Source organism: Pseudochaenichthys georgianus, chromosome 6 (assembly GCF_902827115.2).
Source record: "Pseudochaenichthys georgianus chromosome 6, fPseGeo1.2, whole genome shotgun sequence".
In the NCBI taxonomy this organism is placed as follows: domain Eukaryota; kingdom Metazoa; phylum Chordata; class Actinopteri; order Perciformes; family Channichthyidae; genus Pseudochaenichthys; species Pseudochaenichthys georgianus.
In genome coordinates, this window is record NC_047508.1 from 40706191 (window position 1) to 40726496 (window position 20306).

General features: G+C 40.0%; 1 protein-coding gene across 1 annotated transcript in view; it reads left to right on the plus strand.

Annotated features, from left to right (window-relative positions):
• Positions 1–1044: 1044 nt before the first annotated feature.
• lrriq1 (leucine-rich repeats and IQ motif containing 1) overlaps positions 1045–20306 on the plus strand; it is a 37035-nt gene continuing 17773 nt past the window's right edge. The window contains exons 1-14 of the mRNA XM_071203336.1: positions 1045–1382; positions 2609–2705; positions 3577–3659; positions 3752–3866; positions 5184–5335; positions 5767–5841; positions 6960–8645; positions 9636–9788; positions 10105–10255; positions 11335–11528; positions 12559–12686; positions 14682–14755; positions 15747–15840; positions 19778–19957. Of these exons, the coding sequence (XP_071059437.1) occupies positions 1260–1382; positions 2609–2705; positions 3577–3659; positions 3752–3866; positions 5184–5335; positions 5767–5841; positions 6960–8645; positions 9636–9788; positions 10105–10255; positions 11335–11528; positions 12559–12686; positions 14682–14755; positions 15747–15840; positions 19778–19957 (3305 nt within the window). The 5' untranslated portion in view covers positions 1045–1259. The remainder of the gene's footprint in view (positions 1383–2608; positions 2706–3576; positions 3660–3751; positions 3867–5183; positions 5336–5766; positions 5842–6959; positions 8646–9635; positions 9789–10104; positions 10256–11334; positions 11529–12558; positions 12687–14681; positions 14756–15746; positions 15841–19777; positions 19958–20306) is intronic.

A 20306-nucleotide genomic window follows, 5' to 3' on the forward strand; every position in this document is an offset into this window, starting at 1 on the left:
ACTCTGGAAAAGCTGCAGATAGATCCATAAGAAATGAATGCAACTGATTATTTAATGTTTAATGTTGTTTTTATAGGCAATCAAATCAAATCAAATCAGGTTTTATTTATATAGCACATTTATAAACGATTTTTGGTGGAGCCAAAGTGCTGTACATATAATAAAAACAGCCTACAGTAGAGACACTTTACAGCAAATACAACAGCACAGATTGTTCAGAATATCTTCTTAAAGCAATACTTTAAGCTTTGTTAGTTCCAGGTTTAATATGTGCAATAAGTTCATTTCAATACGTTTTGCAATAAACATTGAACCAGTTGAACCCTCGACTAGCACCGATTTTTTTATTTTGGCCCACTGTGTATTTGAGTTTGACCCCCCTGTACATAGATCAATAAAGGATGTTGACCTAATATCGTCAGTGCTTACATGTTTACATTTGCCTTCAAACAACCCTACAACAATGCAACAATACTGAATGTAGAATATAATGTAAATGTTACATATCAAAATTGCAAAAGTCTCATGAGACGATATCCATGGTGGGAGCTGCATGTAATGCTTCTGAAGTTTATAATAAGGAACAACAACTGTGTAAGGTCATTGTTTGTAAAATACCTTCCGCATAACCATTAGGGAAACTCAAAAACAACATAAACATCCATGCTTCTTGAACTGGACCACTACCACCTGGACCACAAATACAATAATTCAAATAACGGAATAATTCATGTTTTAATCTTTTATGTATTTATTTTTACTTTATTTTTGCTCTCAAAAGTATGGCTTTCAAAAGTAAAATAAAAGTTCAAGTGAAAATAACAAGAAGAAGTCCCTTTTAATTATGATTAAAATATATACAAATGCCAGAACAAATCATGACTAAAAAGAATAATAAAGAATGACATATGTAAAGTTGTAATTGGAAGAAATTATAAACGGAAATTGCAAGGCCATTTATTGTGAAAAATCTTACACTTATCTTTCGCGTTTGGTATGGTATGTCCTTAGCGAGTCTCCTTACATGTTGTCAACAGTGTGGTTTCCATGGAGACTAAAGTCAACCTCTGGACGCGAATGGATATTTCGACATGTTTTGCCTGCTAGGACATGTTAAACTAATCTACATGTTCTTTAAATTAAGAGCAGTTGTATTCATTATCGATTAAAATAGAACCGAGAGGTAACTTTCTGACGTCTAATGTTGGTAAACAAATGTAAGAGTTGAATCCCAAGAATCGCATCGACATTTTAAATGGATGCTAATGAGCATTATTGTGTCACACACAGTAATGTTTGAGCTAACGATACAACGTAATGTTATCAATAATACTGATGAAACTAAAGAGGAACAGGAGGGGGTTTCATCTCAAGTAGACACGGTAAGTCTGCTTTGTCCTGATGATTCATTCAGCCTAAAACCTTTTAATTAGACAGGTGAAATGGCTAATTAGGCTAAATGTAGCTAATTGCTAGTAGCAGCTAACTAGCTTATTAGTACTGTGTCAACGTTTTTAAGTTGAATGGTGGGTTTACATATTTGTATTATGACCTACGTTTCGATGTTTAGGTAGATACAATACTAAATATCAGGGATGTAAAGTAAGTAGATTTACTCAAATAATTAAGTACAATTTTGAGATACTAATTCTTTACTTGAGTATTTTAAACATTTGCTATACTTTGTACTTCTACTCTACTACAATTCAGAGGTTCATACTTTGTATCCAGTTGTTTAAAGTCCTTATGCCTGTAAAAAAGATCTCAATGGAGTGACTTAATGTCTATTTACTTGGTTTTGACAGATAACATTTGTCTTTATTTAATAGTCTTTATTCAATGAGTTATAATGTAGTGTAATACAATAGTTAAAGGCCTAGTTAAAGCTTAAGGTACGTAAGGTACTTTTCTTGATTTGGCTTCTTCATACTTTCTACCCCACTTCAATTCAGAGGTAAATTGTGTACTTTTACTAATCAACTCTTAAATCAGACTTTAGTTACACCTGGAGTAAATTCCCAATCTGCACAATGACTACTTTTACTTTAGGTACTTGAACTATATTTTGATGCTGATACTTTTCTACTTTTACTTGAGAATCATTTAGAATGCAGGACTTTTACTTGTACCAGAGTATTTTCTACACTCTGGTACTTCTACTTTTACTCAAGTACAAGATCTGAGTACTTCTCCCACCTGTGCTAAACAACCAGTTACATTACGTTACATTTAGCTGACACTTTTATCCAAAGCGACTTACAATAAGTACATTCGACCAAGAAGATACAAACTTGAAGAAAACAGAATCATATAAGTACATCAGGTTTCATAGAGCCAAGCATTTCAAGTGCTACTCAACTGGCTTTAGATAAGCCAGTCCTTTATTAGTATATAAGTGCTTTGTTAATAATTGTATCGCTCGAAGTGGAGTCGAAAGAGATGAGTTTTCAGTCTGCGCTGGAAGGTGTGTAAGCTTTCTGCTGTCCTGATGTCAATGGGAGCTCATTCCACCATGTTGGAGCCAGGATAGCAAACCGGTTAACCTTACTTTAACAAGTTACCTTTTATGATAACACCAAACTAACATTCCTTAACTTTATGACAACAGGACTCGGATGACTTCCCCCAATGTCTGCTCAGCTACTTCGAAACCTCCAAAAGCAGAGCAGCAGTTTGTGAGAAGCTCATCCTTCAGGAACTTGAAGGTATGTTTGATAGGGTGGTTGTGGCTCATTGGATAGTGTGCTGGACTTCGAGTTTGAGTCCCACTGCCGTCAGCATGTCGTTGTGTCCCTGAGACACTTCACCCCAAATTGCTTCTGTGGGGATTGCCCTCAGTATTGAGTATGTAAGTCGCTTTGGATAAAAGCGTCTAACAAGTAACATGTAATGTAATGTAATGATAGCAGTGGTGGGAAGTAACCAAGTACATCTACTCTAGTATTTTACTAAAGTTCTAATTTAAGGTACTTTACTTAAATATTTTTCTTTTCATGTCACTTCCATGCCACATGTACACATACAGCTTTAGTGACTTTACTTATTAGGGAAGATTTTAACCATTTAAAAAAACAAGATACACAAGATTATTTCTAATAAATAAGCAGTTATAGTTTATATAGTAACAGCTGAATGACGAGAAGATCATTACATTTGCCAATTGAGATATATCATTGAGATGATTAAATGTATCTTCAATAATATTAATTTGGAGTGTTTTTTTAAAATTTATTTAATACTTTAAGAATATTTTTCTGATTATACTTACTTTTGCTTTATGTACTTTTTTCAATTCAGGGCTTTTACAAAAAAATGTTTACAGTGTGATTTTATTACTTTTAATTCTGCAAAGGATCTGAATTCTTCCCCCAACACTGAATTAGTATGCATATCAGTCAGTGTTATGCTTCTACAGGCATAGCTGCTAAATAACTTGCCTAACATGCTCACTTTCATGACTCAGTTAACGGTTGTGGTTTTCTTAATATGTACAATAACAACGCCTCCAAAATAATACCATGGATGAGATTTCTTCTGACGATAATGGACAATCTGTGTTTTCTTATTGCATCACAGACATGACTGCATCACATCACACTGAGCACATGATGCACTCTCCTATTCCAGGCCAACAGGATACAATGAGACTAAAGGAGCAGGTAGCTGTCTCTCTTCAAATCTTTCATCATGACACATCCAAAGTGCACAAGTTGTGGCAAGCCCCTCTCAAGTTCTAACGTATTTGATACAGGTCATTTGTGACTCAGACAACCAGCAGAACGACTCTTCCACTGACACCCGCCTCCTTCCTGCAGAGACAGAAGCTCTTTTCCCATACGAGGTGTCTGTGTGTCCCGACAATGAAGGTGCGGTACATGCGAAAGTGAAAATGTAATAACACAGTGCAGAATGAACGCTACAGGGTGTCACAAGTCTCACATTCAAAGGTATTCTTTTGCAAACTTAACAAATCCAAAGTGGGGGGTGATCAGAGTCATCTTTTGTTTTCCTGTACGTATTATTACAAGCAAAGGCATACAGATATTGGCAAGACTTTTGAATAACACTTGTGAACTTAATTGTGAATAAAAAGTGTGATGCATAAAGTATAACATTTAAGCACTCAATTAATTATGCATGATATCTGAGTGACAGCAGATACATTCAAAGTAAAGACACCTTGTGTTATGTTAAATGTTGTATTTAATTAAAGATGTAAAAGAGATGAATGCTAGATAACATCCATGTCCCCTCTTTATGCAATGTGGAGGTCTTGCTGAAGGGTTAATGTTGTATTAAAACGTCTGTGGCAATACAACAGTTTGTCACAAGAGGTCGCTGTTGTCATATTTTTGCTCTCATTAATGTCTGTAGGGAGTTAGTGACAATGACGTTTTTCAGACAAAGTGGTATAGTGTTAACAACGTTGGTCTCGTTATTACAACATTCGGACAGAATATTCCTGCATACATATTTCTTTCTTTTCGCTGCCCTGCTTTCCTCCTTGCGAGTGGAACTATTAATCCTTGTTGTGTTCGAAAGCTGTTACCCTTCATGGTGTTCGCGGGTACATTTTGACCCATGATTTATCTCAGTCCAAAACACAAAAAATAAATGACTATCATCCAATAACTACATCATAACTAACTTATAATGCATTCATAACCGTACAATCCTGTTGTAATTTAATGTTATGGCCCCAAAACACATTACCCCACATATCGTGCATGTGTGTGTTCAGGTTCAAGTGTTGGTGTACATATTCTTTGAGAAAGGTGGAGTTCCCGTGGGGGGAGGGGCAGAGGGAGGGGAGACCAGGTGCATGTTGCGATCACTTATTGTTCCAGTGGATGAAGGGGGCGGGGGAGGGGTGTCTGGAGTCATAGATGAATCTTGATTGGGCCAAATTTGACTCCGAGTCACTCACAACAATTCTGCTGGGTCTCCCCAGACCCCCACACCAAATTATACACTTTTTTTTTTAGAGACCTTCAGACTTGGCTAAAATTCTAAAAATCAGTTTGTAGTGTTGATATAGCTGCTGTGGAGGATATCATGAAGCCTCGTTCCGTTAAAAGAAAATAGAGCGTAGTTATGATATAACTTTAATTTAAACGGGTCACGGGAGACCCGAACACAACGTAAGGGTTAATAAAGCATTTTATTGTGTTGACTTGTCACAGGAGATTACACAGAGAAGGAGAATCGTTTGGCATTGGAATACGAGGCAGAGCGAGAGATAGAACGCTGTGAGGAGAGGAAGAAGGAGGAGCAGAAGAGACGAATAGAAAGAGACTTCCAGATGGAGCTGAAGAAGATAATGGAGGCAGAGAAGGTTCGTCACCGTGGACTTACTATACTCAACTTTTATTGTAATTCTTTTTACAACAGATGTAGGTTTGGTTTCAGGTTAGCAAATGTGTAATCCCCCACTGTGTAGTGATTTGTCTCCTATATATATATATTATTAATACAAATAATACAATAAACCAAGTTCTTTAGATATATCTAATAGTAAATGTATTAATTAGGGAATCAGACAATGTAAGGAAACGGCTGCTGAGACAGAAACGGCCTCGCTGCCTTTACATTCAAGTATTCTGCTATGGTGGGAGAGGAATGAATAATAATAAGCAAAGACAAGAAGATATATTTAAAGAAAGATGAATCTTGCTGTGGAAAGAACAATATCAATGATATTCTAATCTAAATTGTCGTTATTTATTTCATCATCTTTATTTCCTGATTATTACTCTGTGTATCCAGCTCCAGCAGAAGGAACTTGAGTTGATGGAGAAGAGAGCTCAGGAAAAACTGCACCAGGAGAGGATGCTTCAGCGGGTAAGTCGGTCAATATGCTAGTGATGGCAGTTTGACACTGAAGCTTCGATACGTGCTTCAAACCCTGGACTTCCTATTCTATAGAAGCAGTGCTTCGAAGCTTGCTTCAAATCACGTGACATGTGACGTCCGAAGCAGCAACTGCTTCACTTCCTGAATGAATCAACTCACTGGTTCACGGTCCAATCACGCGTCTCGATTCTGACAGGTGACAGGTTGAAACAGTTTTGAATTTGAGCGCTTCAACACTTTATGACCGCTCTAAACAATGCGCAATGTGTGGGTTGTTGTCGTAGTTTGCGTAGTTGCTGTTGAGTTGTTGTTGGTATTGCATTTGTATTGGATCATTATAGAGCAAGCAGGAAGAAAGATAGGTCGGGAGATACTTCGAAATGTGGAGAAGTTGTGGACGAAAAGACAATTATGAGTATTAAAAAAAAGATGTCAACAGTTTAAAGAATAGATGGCTCAGCGGATAGAGCCGGTGGCCCGCGTGCGGCGACGTCCTCCGAGCAACTGGTTCAAATCCTGGAATGGATGCACTTTTAAACATTGCCCGCTTTTCAACTTTAATACTATAACTGATAAAAGGCCCTCTCCGGCCAGAACAAATGCCTTTAGAAAAATACAAAATCAAAAGAATAACGTAGGCTACCTCAAGAACTTTGAGTGTTCCCCATCCCACATAATCACCCCCTGCCATGATTACACAAGCACACCCAACCAATGCCACATTTTCCAGAACTCAATAACCCAATACACACAATTATCAATCTTTAATTGCAAATAGAACATGATATTCAGTCTGTGTGTGTGTGTGTGTGTGTGTGTGTGTGTCGAATATCTTTCAAGGCAAAGACACGTTAAACCCATGGCAGCCTAGCACTTCGCCAGGAGAGGTCGCTGTAACTTAAGCTTCGAGAAATGAACCTATTTTCGAAACAATTGTCCAAGTGGTTCGACGCTTCATTCAAAGCTTCATTTGCCATCACTACAACATGCGGACTATGTGGTGTTTTATGAAATGTATGTATTTATTCATTGAATGCAAGTGCAACTCAATGTTTCATTTGAAATGGGTCAACTGGCTTTGTTGTAACTCTGTTGACTCTCTTTAGGAAGCGATCCGAAACTTACAGAGACGAGTGGAGGACGAGAGGAGGATGAGGGAAGAGGGGCAGAAGAGGATAAAGGACGAGGAAGACAAGAGGACAAGAAAGGAGGATGAGATTAGAAGGAAGAAAGATGAAGAGTGGCGAGAAGAGAGGGAACAGGAACGTATGAGAAGAGAGGAAGAGGTGAGGGTTACCACAGAGGAGGAAAGGATTACAAAAAGAAAAGTAGAGGATGTTCTGATGAAGAAGAAGAGGGATAACATAGAACTTGAAGGTGAAGAAATAAAACCTGAGGAAAGGAAGAACAAGGAAGAAAAGGCTAGGGATGAGGAGGCAAGGAAGAAGGGGACGTTGAAGGAAGTTGTAAGCATAAAGGGAGGGGGGGAAATAAATATGAAGGGAGACATAATAACATTTGAAGAGGATGAGATGAGGAAAGAGGAAGGACGGCAAAGGGAGAGGAGACAGGAGGAAGAGAGGAGACAGGAAGAGAGGAGACAGGAGGAAGAGAGGAGACAGGAGGAAGAGAGGAGACAGGAGGAAGAGAGGAGACAGGAGGAAGAGAGGAGACAGGAAGAGAGGAGACAGGAGGAAGAGAGGAGACAGGAGGAAGAGAGGAGACAGGAAGAGAGGAGACAGGAGGAAGAGAGGAGACAGGAGGAAGAGAGGAGACAGGAAGAGAGGAGACAGGAAGAGAGGAGACAGGAGGAAGAGAGGAGACAGGAAGAAGAGAGGAGACAGGAGGAAGAGAGGAGACAGGAAGAAGAGAGGAGACAGGAGGAAGAGAGGAGACAGGAGGAGGAGAGGAGACAGGAAGAGAGGAGACAGGAAGAGAGGAGACAGGAGGAAGAGAGGAGGCAGGAGGAAGAGAGGAGACAGGAGGAAGAGAGGAGACAGGAAGAAGAGAGGAGACAGGAAGAAGAGAGGAGACAGGAGGAAGAGAGGAGACAGGAGGAGAGGAGACAGGAGGAAGAGAGGAGACAGGAAGAAGAGAGGAGACAGGAGGAAGAGAGGAGACAGGAGGAAGAGAGGAGACAGGAAGAAGAGAGGAGACAGGAGGAAGATGAAGTGGGCCGTAAAGGGTATGATGTGGACAAAGGAAAGATGGAGAGAAAAGGAGATGAGAGAAAAAGTGTAGAAGCAGAGAAGGAGCTAAAGGAGGAAGCGGTGGGAGAAAACCAGATAACGGCTAACCAGGAAATAAGACTCAAAGACAAGCAGCAGAGTGAACAGAGAGTGGTGCACCATGGGAGAAAGGAGGAGCAAGTGGTGAACGCAAATGAGCTGCACGCCAAAAGCAACATGAGTCAACGTGAGAAAAAGAATATGGAAGAAAGGGAAACATCCACTTCCTGGACCTCCTCTGGTCCTTTACGCAGCGAGTCTCCCATCAGTGCTGACGCCGTACCACAGCGACATGAAGAAGGGAGCATCGATCAGACCTCCATGGGTAAAGCCAGGCCTTCCACTGCGTCTGTGTTTCCCTCTGAGCGCCTCCCAGAGCTCACAGAGGGGAGGAGGCTGGACTGGATGAAGGACTGCATCCCCTGGTCCAAACTCTCCCTGCAGAACCGGAGGAAGCAGAGAGGGTCTGTGCGCAGAGGAAGAGGGCCGAGGGGGGTCAGCAGTCTGCCTCCAATCTGCCCCGACTCGCTGCTGAGGGCCACAGGCTGGAAGTCCCTGCTGGAGGTAGGATCTGCAGTACAGACGCTTCCAGCATGTTTATGTCACGACATGATGAAGGATGGAGTCGTTTGAGAGCTAATATCTAAACCCTATCTACCCTAACATCTCTAACCCTAACCTTAAAGGTGGGGTAGGTAAGTTTGAGAAACCGGCTCGAGATACACTTTTTGTTATATTCCATGGAATGCTCTTAACATCCTGATAGCAATGAATATCTGAAGTGCTTTGACAAAAAATCCATAAAAAAAAAAAGTCATCCTTGGAAGCCGTGGCGCTGTAAAAAGCTCGACCAATCATCTGAGCCGGCCCGGCTAAAGTAACTGGATGGCCTACCTGCCTGTCAGCCTTCCATCGGGGCACACACTTATCTCGTGCCCTCATTGGTCATGTGCGCGTTCGTGTGTGTTGGAGGCGGGGCTCTGTGAGGAAGTGGCAGATTTCTTCCGGTTGTGTATTTTCAAATTCTAGCGCACTCGAGCCGGTTTCTCCAAAACTACCTACCCCACCTTCAATATCTCTAACCCTAATTAACCTGCAGTGCCAATACTCTCATGTTGATTTAAAAAAACAAAATAATGTCTTTCTCAGAACTGTATTCTCATAAAACAAATAATACTTGACACAACTCATCATTTTAGGTTATTGAACTAGATAAGATCATGTACCAAAGCTATATTATAGTTTACAAATGGTAGGTTTAGACTTTGAGTCATCAAATAATCTCCTACTTCCCCCCCCCTTAATTGTTCAATCTTTTATTCTATAACATATAAAATAATTGTTCATCATTTATAAATTGAAGTGTATATCTTTAAATGTCCTGTTTTGAATATTCATAAACCCAAAGATACTTGCAGAAAATCACCATACAGTCTGTGAGAGGCTGAAAAAAGCTATTTCTGCCATTTGGACTTGAAAATAACTCTAAGGAATGATCCAAATAGTATCCAACAGTGAACCTCTGAGCCCTGAAGCACCCCCTCCTCTCTTCAGGTGACCACAGTGACTCTGGAGGATTTACCCGGCTGCAGCGTGTCCTCTCTCAGTCAGTGCACTCGACTCCAGTCCCTCACCCTCAGACGCTGCGGCCTCAAATCTCTGGAGGGCCTCAACCAGCTCACACAGCTCTGCTACATCGATGTGCAGGTGGATATAGAATAGAATCCTTTATTGTCATTATACAGGTACAATGAGACGTACAGTACAACATTCAGGAGGAGACAACATACAAACACCAAGCATTCATACTTCAATATGCAGATAGAGTTAAAGTGCAGGGATATATCGGTTTAAGTCAAAGAAATATGTTTGAATGTGTATACAAATATATATATATATATATCACTCCTCCATATATGACATTATGTTCACTCTTATGTGCAGATCTTGATTTAAATATAATTATCTTTCTGAAAATAAAAAGCAATAAATCCACGTTTTGTTGCGTCATAACATTTCACAGGGAAATGACATCTCATTTGTCGACTGTGAAAATATGACGAGTTTACGAGTTCTTCGACTCGGCCACAACAAGCTGACGTCCATCCATGGTTTGACCGGGGCGGAGAATGTGGACGTCCTCGACCTCTCGAACAACTCCATCACCCGCATTGGTGAGAACTGTTGTTTTATCCCCAATCGATCATTTACTTTGACATGAAGTTGTATATCAAATAATATAAATTGTGTCACATCTGAGGTCTAATTCAAGCCCGCAATACTCCACCAGAGGGCAGCACCTCTCTTCTCCTTTAAGCCTGGACTCATGAACTCTTCTGCAATGTGCATTGAAAATGATTTATTTACTGAAGTCAACTTGAGCCCTGGGGCTTAATCCATACATATATATTGCCCAGACAAGAGGTTAAACACATTACATTGTATATTCAGCTACTGTAACAGAGGGCTATTGTTAAAACCGAATCCTATAGGAGGGTCTTTGAAGGCATTTTTAAAGGGGACCTATCATGCAAAATGCACTTTTTGATGTCTTTTATACATAAATATGTGTCCCCGGTGTGTCGGGGAACTCACGCAGTGTCAGAAAATAAAACCCTCTCTCTTTTCCTCCGTACCCAAATCTCTAAAAACGGGGAACAACGGAGCTGATCCAGATTTGCGTCCGATATGACGTAACATCTGAAATGTGGACCCACGGTCCAATCAGAAACGTTGCTATCAGAAACAATGCCCGACTGTTTTGGACGTAATATGGTCGGTGTTTACATTAGCATCGCTAACACTCAGAGCTAACCTGTACTGGAGAGCATGTGTGTGAAGAAGCAGGAAGTAGAAAGGAACTGACCTTGTGGTATAACCGGCAAGAGAGAAAGCCTTTGAGCTCCAGACTGTTTCAGATCCTTGATGATCCATGATATGGAGTTTCATCACGGCAGCATTTAGTTTAGACGGTAGCTGCCGGGTCCCGCATGAGCTCAGACCCCTCCTTTCTTTTTTAATCAATTAAAAAAAAAAAAGCTTTATACCCAAATCAGCACTTTAGAAACAGGAAGTGAAATAGAGGGATATGAGGCATGGCTAGAATGGGTGATCTGTTTTGAGCAAAACACTTCATAGACATGTTTTTTATATATTTTTAATATATATCCGAGACCTATGCTATTGCCTAAAAATAGCATGATTGGTGACCATAGCTGTTTCTCAATCTGAAGCCGATAAATGTCTTCCCCAGCTGGTCTGGAGTCGATGAAGAGACTGCAGCGGTTATCATTGGATCACAACCAGCTGATCAGCACCAGAGGACTGAGGGACGTCTACACGCTGCTGCACCTGAACTGCTCTCACAACCACCTGGTGACGGTGGAGGGTCTGGAGAACAGCGCTCTGCTCTGCACGCTGGACCTGAGCGCCAACAGCCTCACTGAGGTAACAAACATTAAGGAAAGTTCTGATGTCACCGTGGAAACGTGATGTTTAAAGTGGATGAGACGTTTGTAACTCAGCATTGAATGAAACCCTCAGCATTCATGTTTCATTTTTTAGGGATGTAAGTATTTTGTATGTATGATATTCTCATGGAAAATCAGCAAGAAAAGCATATTTAAAAATAGTTTTCATCTTGTATACATAAAACTAAATATAAACAAATAGATAGGTAATAATCTTATCAAGATGCAAAAACTAAAATATACCATTAGATTCACCTTTAACCAAGATTAGATTTTTTTTAAAGGAATCGGAGTGAAAACCTAATGTTGCAAATACTGAACAGATGAGCAGATTTATTTAAATCAACAACTCGTGATAGAAATCCAATTTGGGGGCTTACATTATCATTTTGAAACGATAGAATTCATAAGAGTGCATGGCTTCTGTTTGACAAAACTCATTGCCATACGTTTCCCCCACGACTCACGAATAAAAGACCCCATATGGAACATTTTCAAGTGTACCCCCGTAGGAAAAAATAACAAAAACAAAATCGGAAATCCTAAGGGACATTTAAAATCGGTCAAATATCACAAATTGACCAGTTCCATCCAACCATGAACATTATTGGGGGTTTGATGTTCATTCAGTCCTACACAATGACCGCCTTGAACTAAAAGGTGATGGAACAAACTTAAAATAGGAGAACTGAAAGTGATGTTGCTCAGTGTAACCTCAAAGTCTCAGAAACATCAAAGAGAGTAACTCACTGGTAATCGCTTAATAAGTCAAGAAAATTAAATTAATGGAACATTCAAACAAAAGTAATCAGTATAATAATAACTTAAGTGTATCCTAAGGCTCCCCATGATTGCAGCAGGGCTAACTGATGACTGTAAACACAGCAGGACTGAAACAGCTGACGTTGATGGACGGGGTCGTTTATCCGTCACTGGACCAGCAGCGGCAGCAGAAAGTTAGTCTAACCCCCCGTGTTACTGACAGCTCCACCCTGTTCCTCCATCAGCCCCCCAGCCTGAGCAACCAGGTCCTCCTGAGCGAGCTGCACCTCCAGGACAACAGCATCTCCTCCCTGCAGAGCCTCAGCGCCGCCTGGATGCCCCTCCTGCAGCAGCTCTCTGTGGCCCAGAACAGGTACCCTCCCCCTACTTATTCTGTCTCTTTGTTCCAGCTATTTTGTTTTATTGTCACATTATACATGGCATTAACATACTGGTTACAACAACATAACAATCATGTTAAAGAAGGCCAGCAAGGTAATACAAATAAAAGGCTAGGGATATGTCTTATAGATGATTTAAACCTGAGAGCAGGATTAGCTGAAAAGTGTCCAAGGAAGCTTAGAAAAGTTAACAGCATTTAATTAAACAAATAATGCGATGATATACAAATGAAAATATGCGAGTGGCGTGGCTCCCCCCCTCAGATCAGCTGCTACCCATTCGCGTGGGGACGTGCTGGGCGGAAGAGAGATCGATTCTTGGCTCGCTGATGTCATCTGTGGTCTTCTCCCATTGGCCGGCGTCAACGGGGGCGTGTCCAATGCAAATCCTGTTGTCAATTTACAATATTCTAATGTCTGTGGTTATTTAAACATTCCCTAATAAAAGTATTGCAGTGTCAATAACTGAGGGTTAAAGACAGTGTATAACACTACGTGTCATTTCTCCTTAAATTCACTTTTTCTTAAAAAACGTAATATTAGCCACATGCTAATGCTAACCGAAAGTGATGATATTTACTGCCGGAAACCGGAAGTTATCCGGTTTTCATAGTACATTTTTCCCACTTTCTGTTGAGTTGTGTTTCTTGTAATCTCAATGTATATGTCAGTTTTTCCATCAAAACTATTTCTTCCACAATTGTTACCTATTAGTCAATTTAATTTAATTGCATCTTCATACCCCACCACGCTTATAAAATATCACATCCGCCTTCAACAATCCCTCGGTCTGCATTAAAACTTAAAGGGGACCTATCATGCAAAATGCACTTTTTGATGTCTTTTATACATAAAGATGTGTCCCCGGTGTGTCAGGGAACTCACGCAGCGTCAGAAAATAAAACCCTCTCTCATTTCCTCCGTACCCAAATCTTTTAAAAACGGGGGAACAACGAGCGGATACAGATTTGCTGCCGATATGACGTAATATCGTCGGCGGACCCACAGAAAGTTGCTATCAGAAACAATGCCCGACGTGTTTTGGATGTAATCTCGTCTTTGTTTACATTAGCAAGCCTCGCTAACACTCAGAGCTAACCTGTACTGGAGAGCATGTGTTTAAATAGCAGGAAATAAAAAAAGGAACTCACCTTGTGGTAAACCCGCTAGAGAAAAAGCATTTGAGCTCCATACTGCTTCAGAAATAATCCTTGATGTGGTTTAGAACAGGATGGCGTTTTATCACAGCAGAATTGAACTTTATCTCCGGTAGAATTCTGATCAGGCATTAGCTCCCCCTCCCCCCCTTTTTTAGGACCCAAAATCCGCGTTTCTCAAACAGGGCTGCAATAGAGGGGTATGAGCAGTATGAGGCATGGCTACAATGGATGTATTTTAAGCAAAACACTTCACAGACATGTTTTGTGTAGGTATGGCCCTATGGTATGGCCCTACAATATATTTTCCCGATATAGCATAATAGGTCCCCTTTAAATGATAATACTGAAAATAAAGATGTATACAAAGATAACTTATATTATTATATTAAATCAAATAACCATTGTTACATAGTATTATACTATCTAAACAGATCTAATCTAAACATCTAAATAAGAGCTGTGGGGAAAACATTTCTAAATTAATGCACATATCTAACTCTCAAAAACAAACACAAATACACAGGCACATTGCTTACATTATAGTCAACATTAGGCACACATACACACATCATTGTCCTTTACATGTCTTAATTGATGTGCAAAAATTCATTATGAGCGTTCAGTATTACATATCTTTGCATTTATTTCTTATTATTTGATATCAAAAAGTGAACGCCTTTATTTTGAAGATGACTCATGCAATTTAAAAATAACGTAACGGCATAATGTCTAACAGTGGTACAATATTAGCTTAATACTGTTTTATATCTTTCAAAAGTTGTTATATGTTGTCTCTGTGTGTCCTAGAGTTACCCAGCTGCCCTCCATGTCTGGTTGCGTGTCCCTTGCAAATCTGGATCTTCGATTCAACTGCCTGTCAGGTAACAGATTATTTTAATGAAACAGATTATATAATATCTTTCCATAATAGATAGGCATTCCTTCCTCTACTGTGCGTGTCAAGTGGGGAGATTCACAAGCTGTTGCTTCAGCTTCTTTACATCCACTTTCAAATCCGTTTCTCCCACTCAGACTCAGATTGATCTTACTTATAAAAGACGATTGCTATAAATGTACATGCACCAAGCCTTTAAGCTCAAACACTTATGATTCGATCTATTTGACACTGCTACATCCATAGTGTCTTATTGCTGGCTGTCAGAGTAGAGTGTATGACTTAATGGAAACAAGAGGCATCATCTATTTATTCAGATACATAACAAGATGAGACACTGGATAACGGGGCCCTATTATGCTTTTGGGGGTTTCACTTTCCTGTAGTGTGTTATATGTGTGTTTGTAAATGCCCCCCCCCCCCCTTGCCTGAAACGCCTCCATTTGCTTATTTCCTGGACAAAGTGACCTCACTATGTAACACTCGCACTTCTATTGGCTATCGCTCCAACACTGACACTTACCTCAGCCACAACGTAGTCTCGTATATGCATTACATTAACGCACACAATGTTCATACTGCTTACTGCACATGTTTCTTGTTTCATATTTCATATCCTATAATTCATCCATAGCATTCTATTTCCATGTAAATTACTGATTGCTATTTAACTATATTTTATAACGGTGTCCTTAAAGATTTCTTGTTTTTTATGTTATGTCTGCAGCATGACATCAAGTCAAATTCCTCGTATGTGTGAACCTACCTGGCAACACAGCTGTTTGTGATTCTGATTGTGACATTGTACGAGATTTATTTCAGTCAGAAGCTGAAACGATTTGCTAAATGCCTTTTTCAACATAAACACATTGGAACAAAAATACTTATATATGAACCTGAAAATTGAAAATTCCTTTAAGGGAAGATTAGACCAAAAAATGGACAAAGCAAAAATGTTTTTTCCTTTTCTCTATCAGAGCCCCAGAACGTGTGTGAGAGTCTGGAGGGATGTCACTTCCTGCGAGAGGTGCAGCTCACAGGGAATCCTCTTCAGCAGGAGAGAGGCTGGAGGTAAGATAAGCGGTAGAAAAAATATATGTGCTACCGTTTTCTATGATATACATGTATTTTTTATGAATGGAGGAATCTGCTAGTAAGACACATCCAAGCTGATTTGCCCTTTACCCTTCATTCTCTGTTCTCTAACTTCAGCACCGCCTTCTCTGTAGTACCTGTCAAACAGCTTCACATCAAGATACTGTTTTGAACCAGAAACATCTCCGTACAAAAGTTGCAATTTCTGCTTCCCTTTGCTCTGAAAAGCCGTGATGGATGTTCAAAGTAGAAAGCTAGCATTTCTCCATCAAAAAGGCAGTCTCCTGGCTCAGGTAGTCTAAACATTCCTGCAGAACACAGGCCTTCCTGTCCACTTCCCGGGATTAGCACTGTGATCCGCGTCCGCTATTAGATTACTGCGACGTGCCACCGACATCTGCGCTTACGTACGCCGCTCTAAGTGCTCGTAATTCCCCAAATATTGATACAACAGAAAAATCCATTATCTCTTCAGTGTCAATTTGCTCATTCACTTATCGTGCCTAAATATTTCACCCGAGTTGCAGTGAGTTGATTTGAAAAATATGCAATGACTCTTATATTATTCATGCTTCTATTGGCCTGTCATGAGCAACGATGTCCCATGTTACATGTTCGCACAGTTCTTTGGCTCCTCAGAGATACTCACACACATTTAGTTACACCAAAATATGAAAAATTAGACTTTGCATGCCCCTCCAACTCAGCCCCGTGAAATGTAGACATTTTTAAAACATCATAACCGAGAAGAATTGAATGTCAATGCGAACGTAAAACATTCCTGCCTTTCTTACTACTGACATAACATTTCTTTTTTGTTTCCTTTTCATTATAATATCTTGATTCCTGGGTCATTCTCTGTCCAAAAAAAAACTTCTGTGGACTTTTTCCCGCTTAACCCCTTGACTTAGACATCACATTAATATTTCATTGAACTTTACTTAACCTCCAATGCCAACAGAGGAATTAACCTTCTGTATTTCCACTCTCATGCCCTGGCCCTTTCATCCCGAGCCTGTGATAACACCGGTTAAACGAATGCACCTAAAGGCAAGCGCTAGGAATTAAAGTCCCTGTAGGCAGCCCCCGATCCGGGAGACGTGGAAGAAGAAAACACTCTGGCTTGATTAATCATGGCCGCTCTAAGAGCATGTGGTTCAGAGGAAGTCTTCACTAAATGAAATACGGGACGTGTGCTCATACGGGATGGAGAAGGGGGACGAAGGAATGTGAGCCAAGAACAGTGTTTCCCTCAGAAAGGAGGATGAACTATATATCAATTTATGATAGATTCAGGATGAAGTCCAAGTATAATTAATGAAGATATACTGTGGATGTTAGGAGAGAAATGGATTCTTAGCAACATTCTTAACCCTTAGATGCATACATGGGTATTTGTTGACCCGGTGAGGTGGTTTTCTTGATGTATCTTTGTAAATACATTTTTTTATCAATTCATATTCCAGCTATTCCTCAAAAAACATGTTTTGGATATCGTGCCATTCACATTTAAATTTACATTTTAAGAAATTGTAGTTTTTGTATTACTACCTTCCATAAGTGGGTCAAAAATGACCCGCTTGCATTTTTTTTTTTTTTCAAATTCTTTTTTTCTAAAATTATAAATAGTGAAAAATGAAATATAAAATATTTCTAGTGTGAACCAAAATATAATACTAAATATTATGCAAGTGATTTTTCTTAACCAAAATGAGAAAAATGGCATAAAAACATTATTCTAATACGGGTCCTAGAGTGTAGGGTCCAGTCACTCGGGCATCTAAGGGTTAAAGTAGGAAATCTCCTTTATTTGGTTTAATGTCCTTACAAATATACAGAAAAATACTTTGACCTTAAAACATGTCAAAGAACTGCAGAGTTTTTCAACTGAAACCAGTAAAAGTATCCCAAATCATTTAATAGGAATCACCTATTGTAAACATCAACAATTGATGGCATCCAATTATTTCCACATTCTCCCAAAGTGTGTCTAAGTGGCGTCCATTCCCCAATTGAATTACTTTCCACACCTCAATGAGCTCATGTAGCCATCAAAAGCTCCTATTTGGGTTTCCCAGAGAACATGCCCGAAGGCTTGGAATCTAATCCCGATCTGTGTCGGGGAGACCAAGTGGGCCCATCAAAACCGTATCCCCCTGACATTCAGCCCCTGATTCTGCGCTCATGTCTTTGTCCAAGGGTGGCAGTGGGGATGGGAAAACTCTAAAGGAAGAAAGTGCAAAAGTCCTAAGAAAATACATTGTTCCATTTTTGAGAATCAGAATCTTTAGGTAACCGCATGCAAGGAATTAGCTGTTTTGGATGAAGGCACACAAACAATTCTTGTCAGTGGAGGTTACATTTTGAATAAGAATAAACCACCTGAGGCTTCGAGATTACTCAAACAATTCCATTTATTTCACTTATTTTATACCTTCTTTTTATTCAGTTGGTAGTTATGATACATCGACTGCAGGAAACTATTATTCCAGTGATTTAAATAATCAGGATCAACACTTCTAAATCTATCCTGGCCTTAAGGCAGCCTGATGAGGAAAACATGACTAATTGCAATTGTTTGGACTGATATCGCAGTTGCATAATTATATGCAATTTGAACCAGAGTTATAATTATTTTAACATTATTTACATTATAACTCAAATATGTATAACAATTCTCAAGGTGTGATCTGTACAATATATATTTTTTTCTTCGGGAGGGATTGCAGCACAATATAACAAATATTGCAATAAGGCGCATTAGTGTATACTGCGATTTTGCTAACATTTAGATTAATTGTGCAGCACTAACAGCCGTGGATTAATATAAAACACATTGAGATATCCAACTTCAGATTCAGACTGCAATAAGGAATCTCCAAATATAATAAAGCCATACATTATGAGCTGGTGACATGTGTTATCCCCCTGTGGCGACATAGTAGACGCGTATAAAGAGCATATGGTGCTCTGGGAATGAATTTAGTAAAAACCAAGTTGTCCAAAATGTTTTAAAAATCGACGTTGTAGCCTGAAGGCTTTTGTTTTTATGGGTTGCTGTTCCCCAGTGTCCTGTAGAGTTTCCAGCTCCACATTTTCCCACTGAACGCAGGCCACATTTGGCTCCAGCAGTGGATGCTCCGAGTGGGTTTCTCTGGCAGATAGCTGGGATTCCTCTGCTCGAACATCTCTAGCCCCAGGCAGCAGCGTTACCTCTCCCCCACACTCAGCCGGCACCTCAAATATGCCATGGGTACAGCTCTTATCCAAAGTGGATAGAAAAACAATATAAGATGTCTGTCTAAACGTGTATTAAGTGTATGGATTGCTTAAGAGGACAAAATGTACGGTGCAGTCAGGAAAACATGTACGAGCAGTGGCCTCAGAGGGACCAGCAACCAGTCTGTCAGAATGACTCCTCCAACCCTTCAGTGGTAGAGAAACCTTTAACCCCTTCCCTCGCAATCAAGAGCCTGTGAATATTTAGTTGTTTAACTGAAGGACTCACCAAGCGGTTTGTGTTTATTGCAGTGGCAAAGAGTACATTAGAAATGGCTGGACTATTATTTAGAACAAAAGCAACAATAGTACAGTTATTTATTTAAAAGAAAAAAAGCTGAAAGTGTCTTAGTAAAGGATAGCGTTGGATATATATCATATGTAGCCATTGCTATCCTTTTTGTCCTAATGACAAAATGCAGTGGTATCTTTTTGTGACGCCAATTTGAAAGCTCATATCAATGTTTTATTTTTGATGTAAATAATATAATAGATTAAGATATTGGTGATATGACCTCTATTGGTTTTGTTTCTTGACTAAGTACAGAAATAGAAATACACAAAACAAATGTTCTCGCTACTTCTTATGGCTCTAAAGACCTCTGAATGTAATCCTGTTTTCGCCCCTCTTCAGATCCGCTGTGCAGAAAGCGTTGCCGGGCCTGAGGTCCATCGATGGCCAGCAGACAGACTCCTCTTTAGCGCCCCCTGCTGTTCCTCAGCTCGGCTCGGCCTCAGGCAGCTTCCTGGTGTTCTGCCAGGCTCAGCTTCAGCAGACTCGGTATTCACAGCAGCAGCTCAGCAGGGAGCTCAGGTAGGAGGCTGGTGACTGACTGGGGGCTGGGTGTGCAGAGTGAATGAGTGCAGGTCCTACCAGTGGTCAGATACGTGTCTTATTCTGAAATCCACTGTCAATTCTCCCTAGAGCTGTCACGGAACAATGAGGGGGAAAAACCAACTGTGATAACTATAGTTAACTCGGATAAGTCACATCATTTTCATCATGATATTTCTCTCGAATGCTGACATCAGTGATTTTCCGCTTCATTGGATAACACGCATCATCTGTCTTGGCGAAACTAACATGTCAAAAGGAATGATTTCTGAAGCAGATAATGGGACAGAATGAGGGAAAAGCTCAGGTTTGTTCATTCAAATATGGC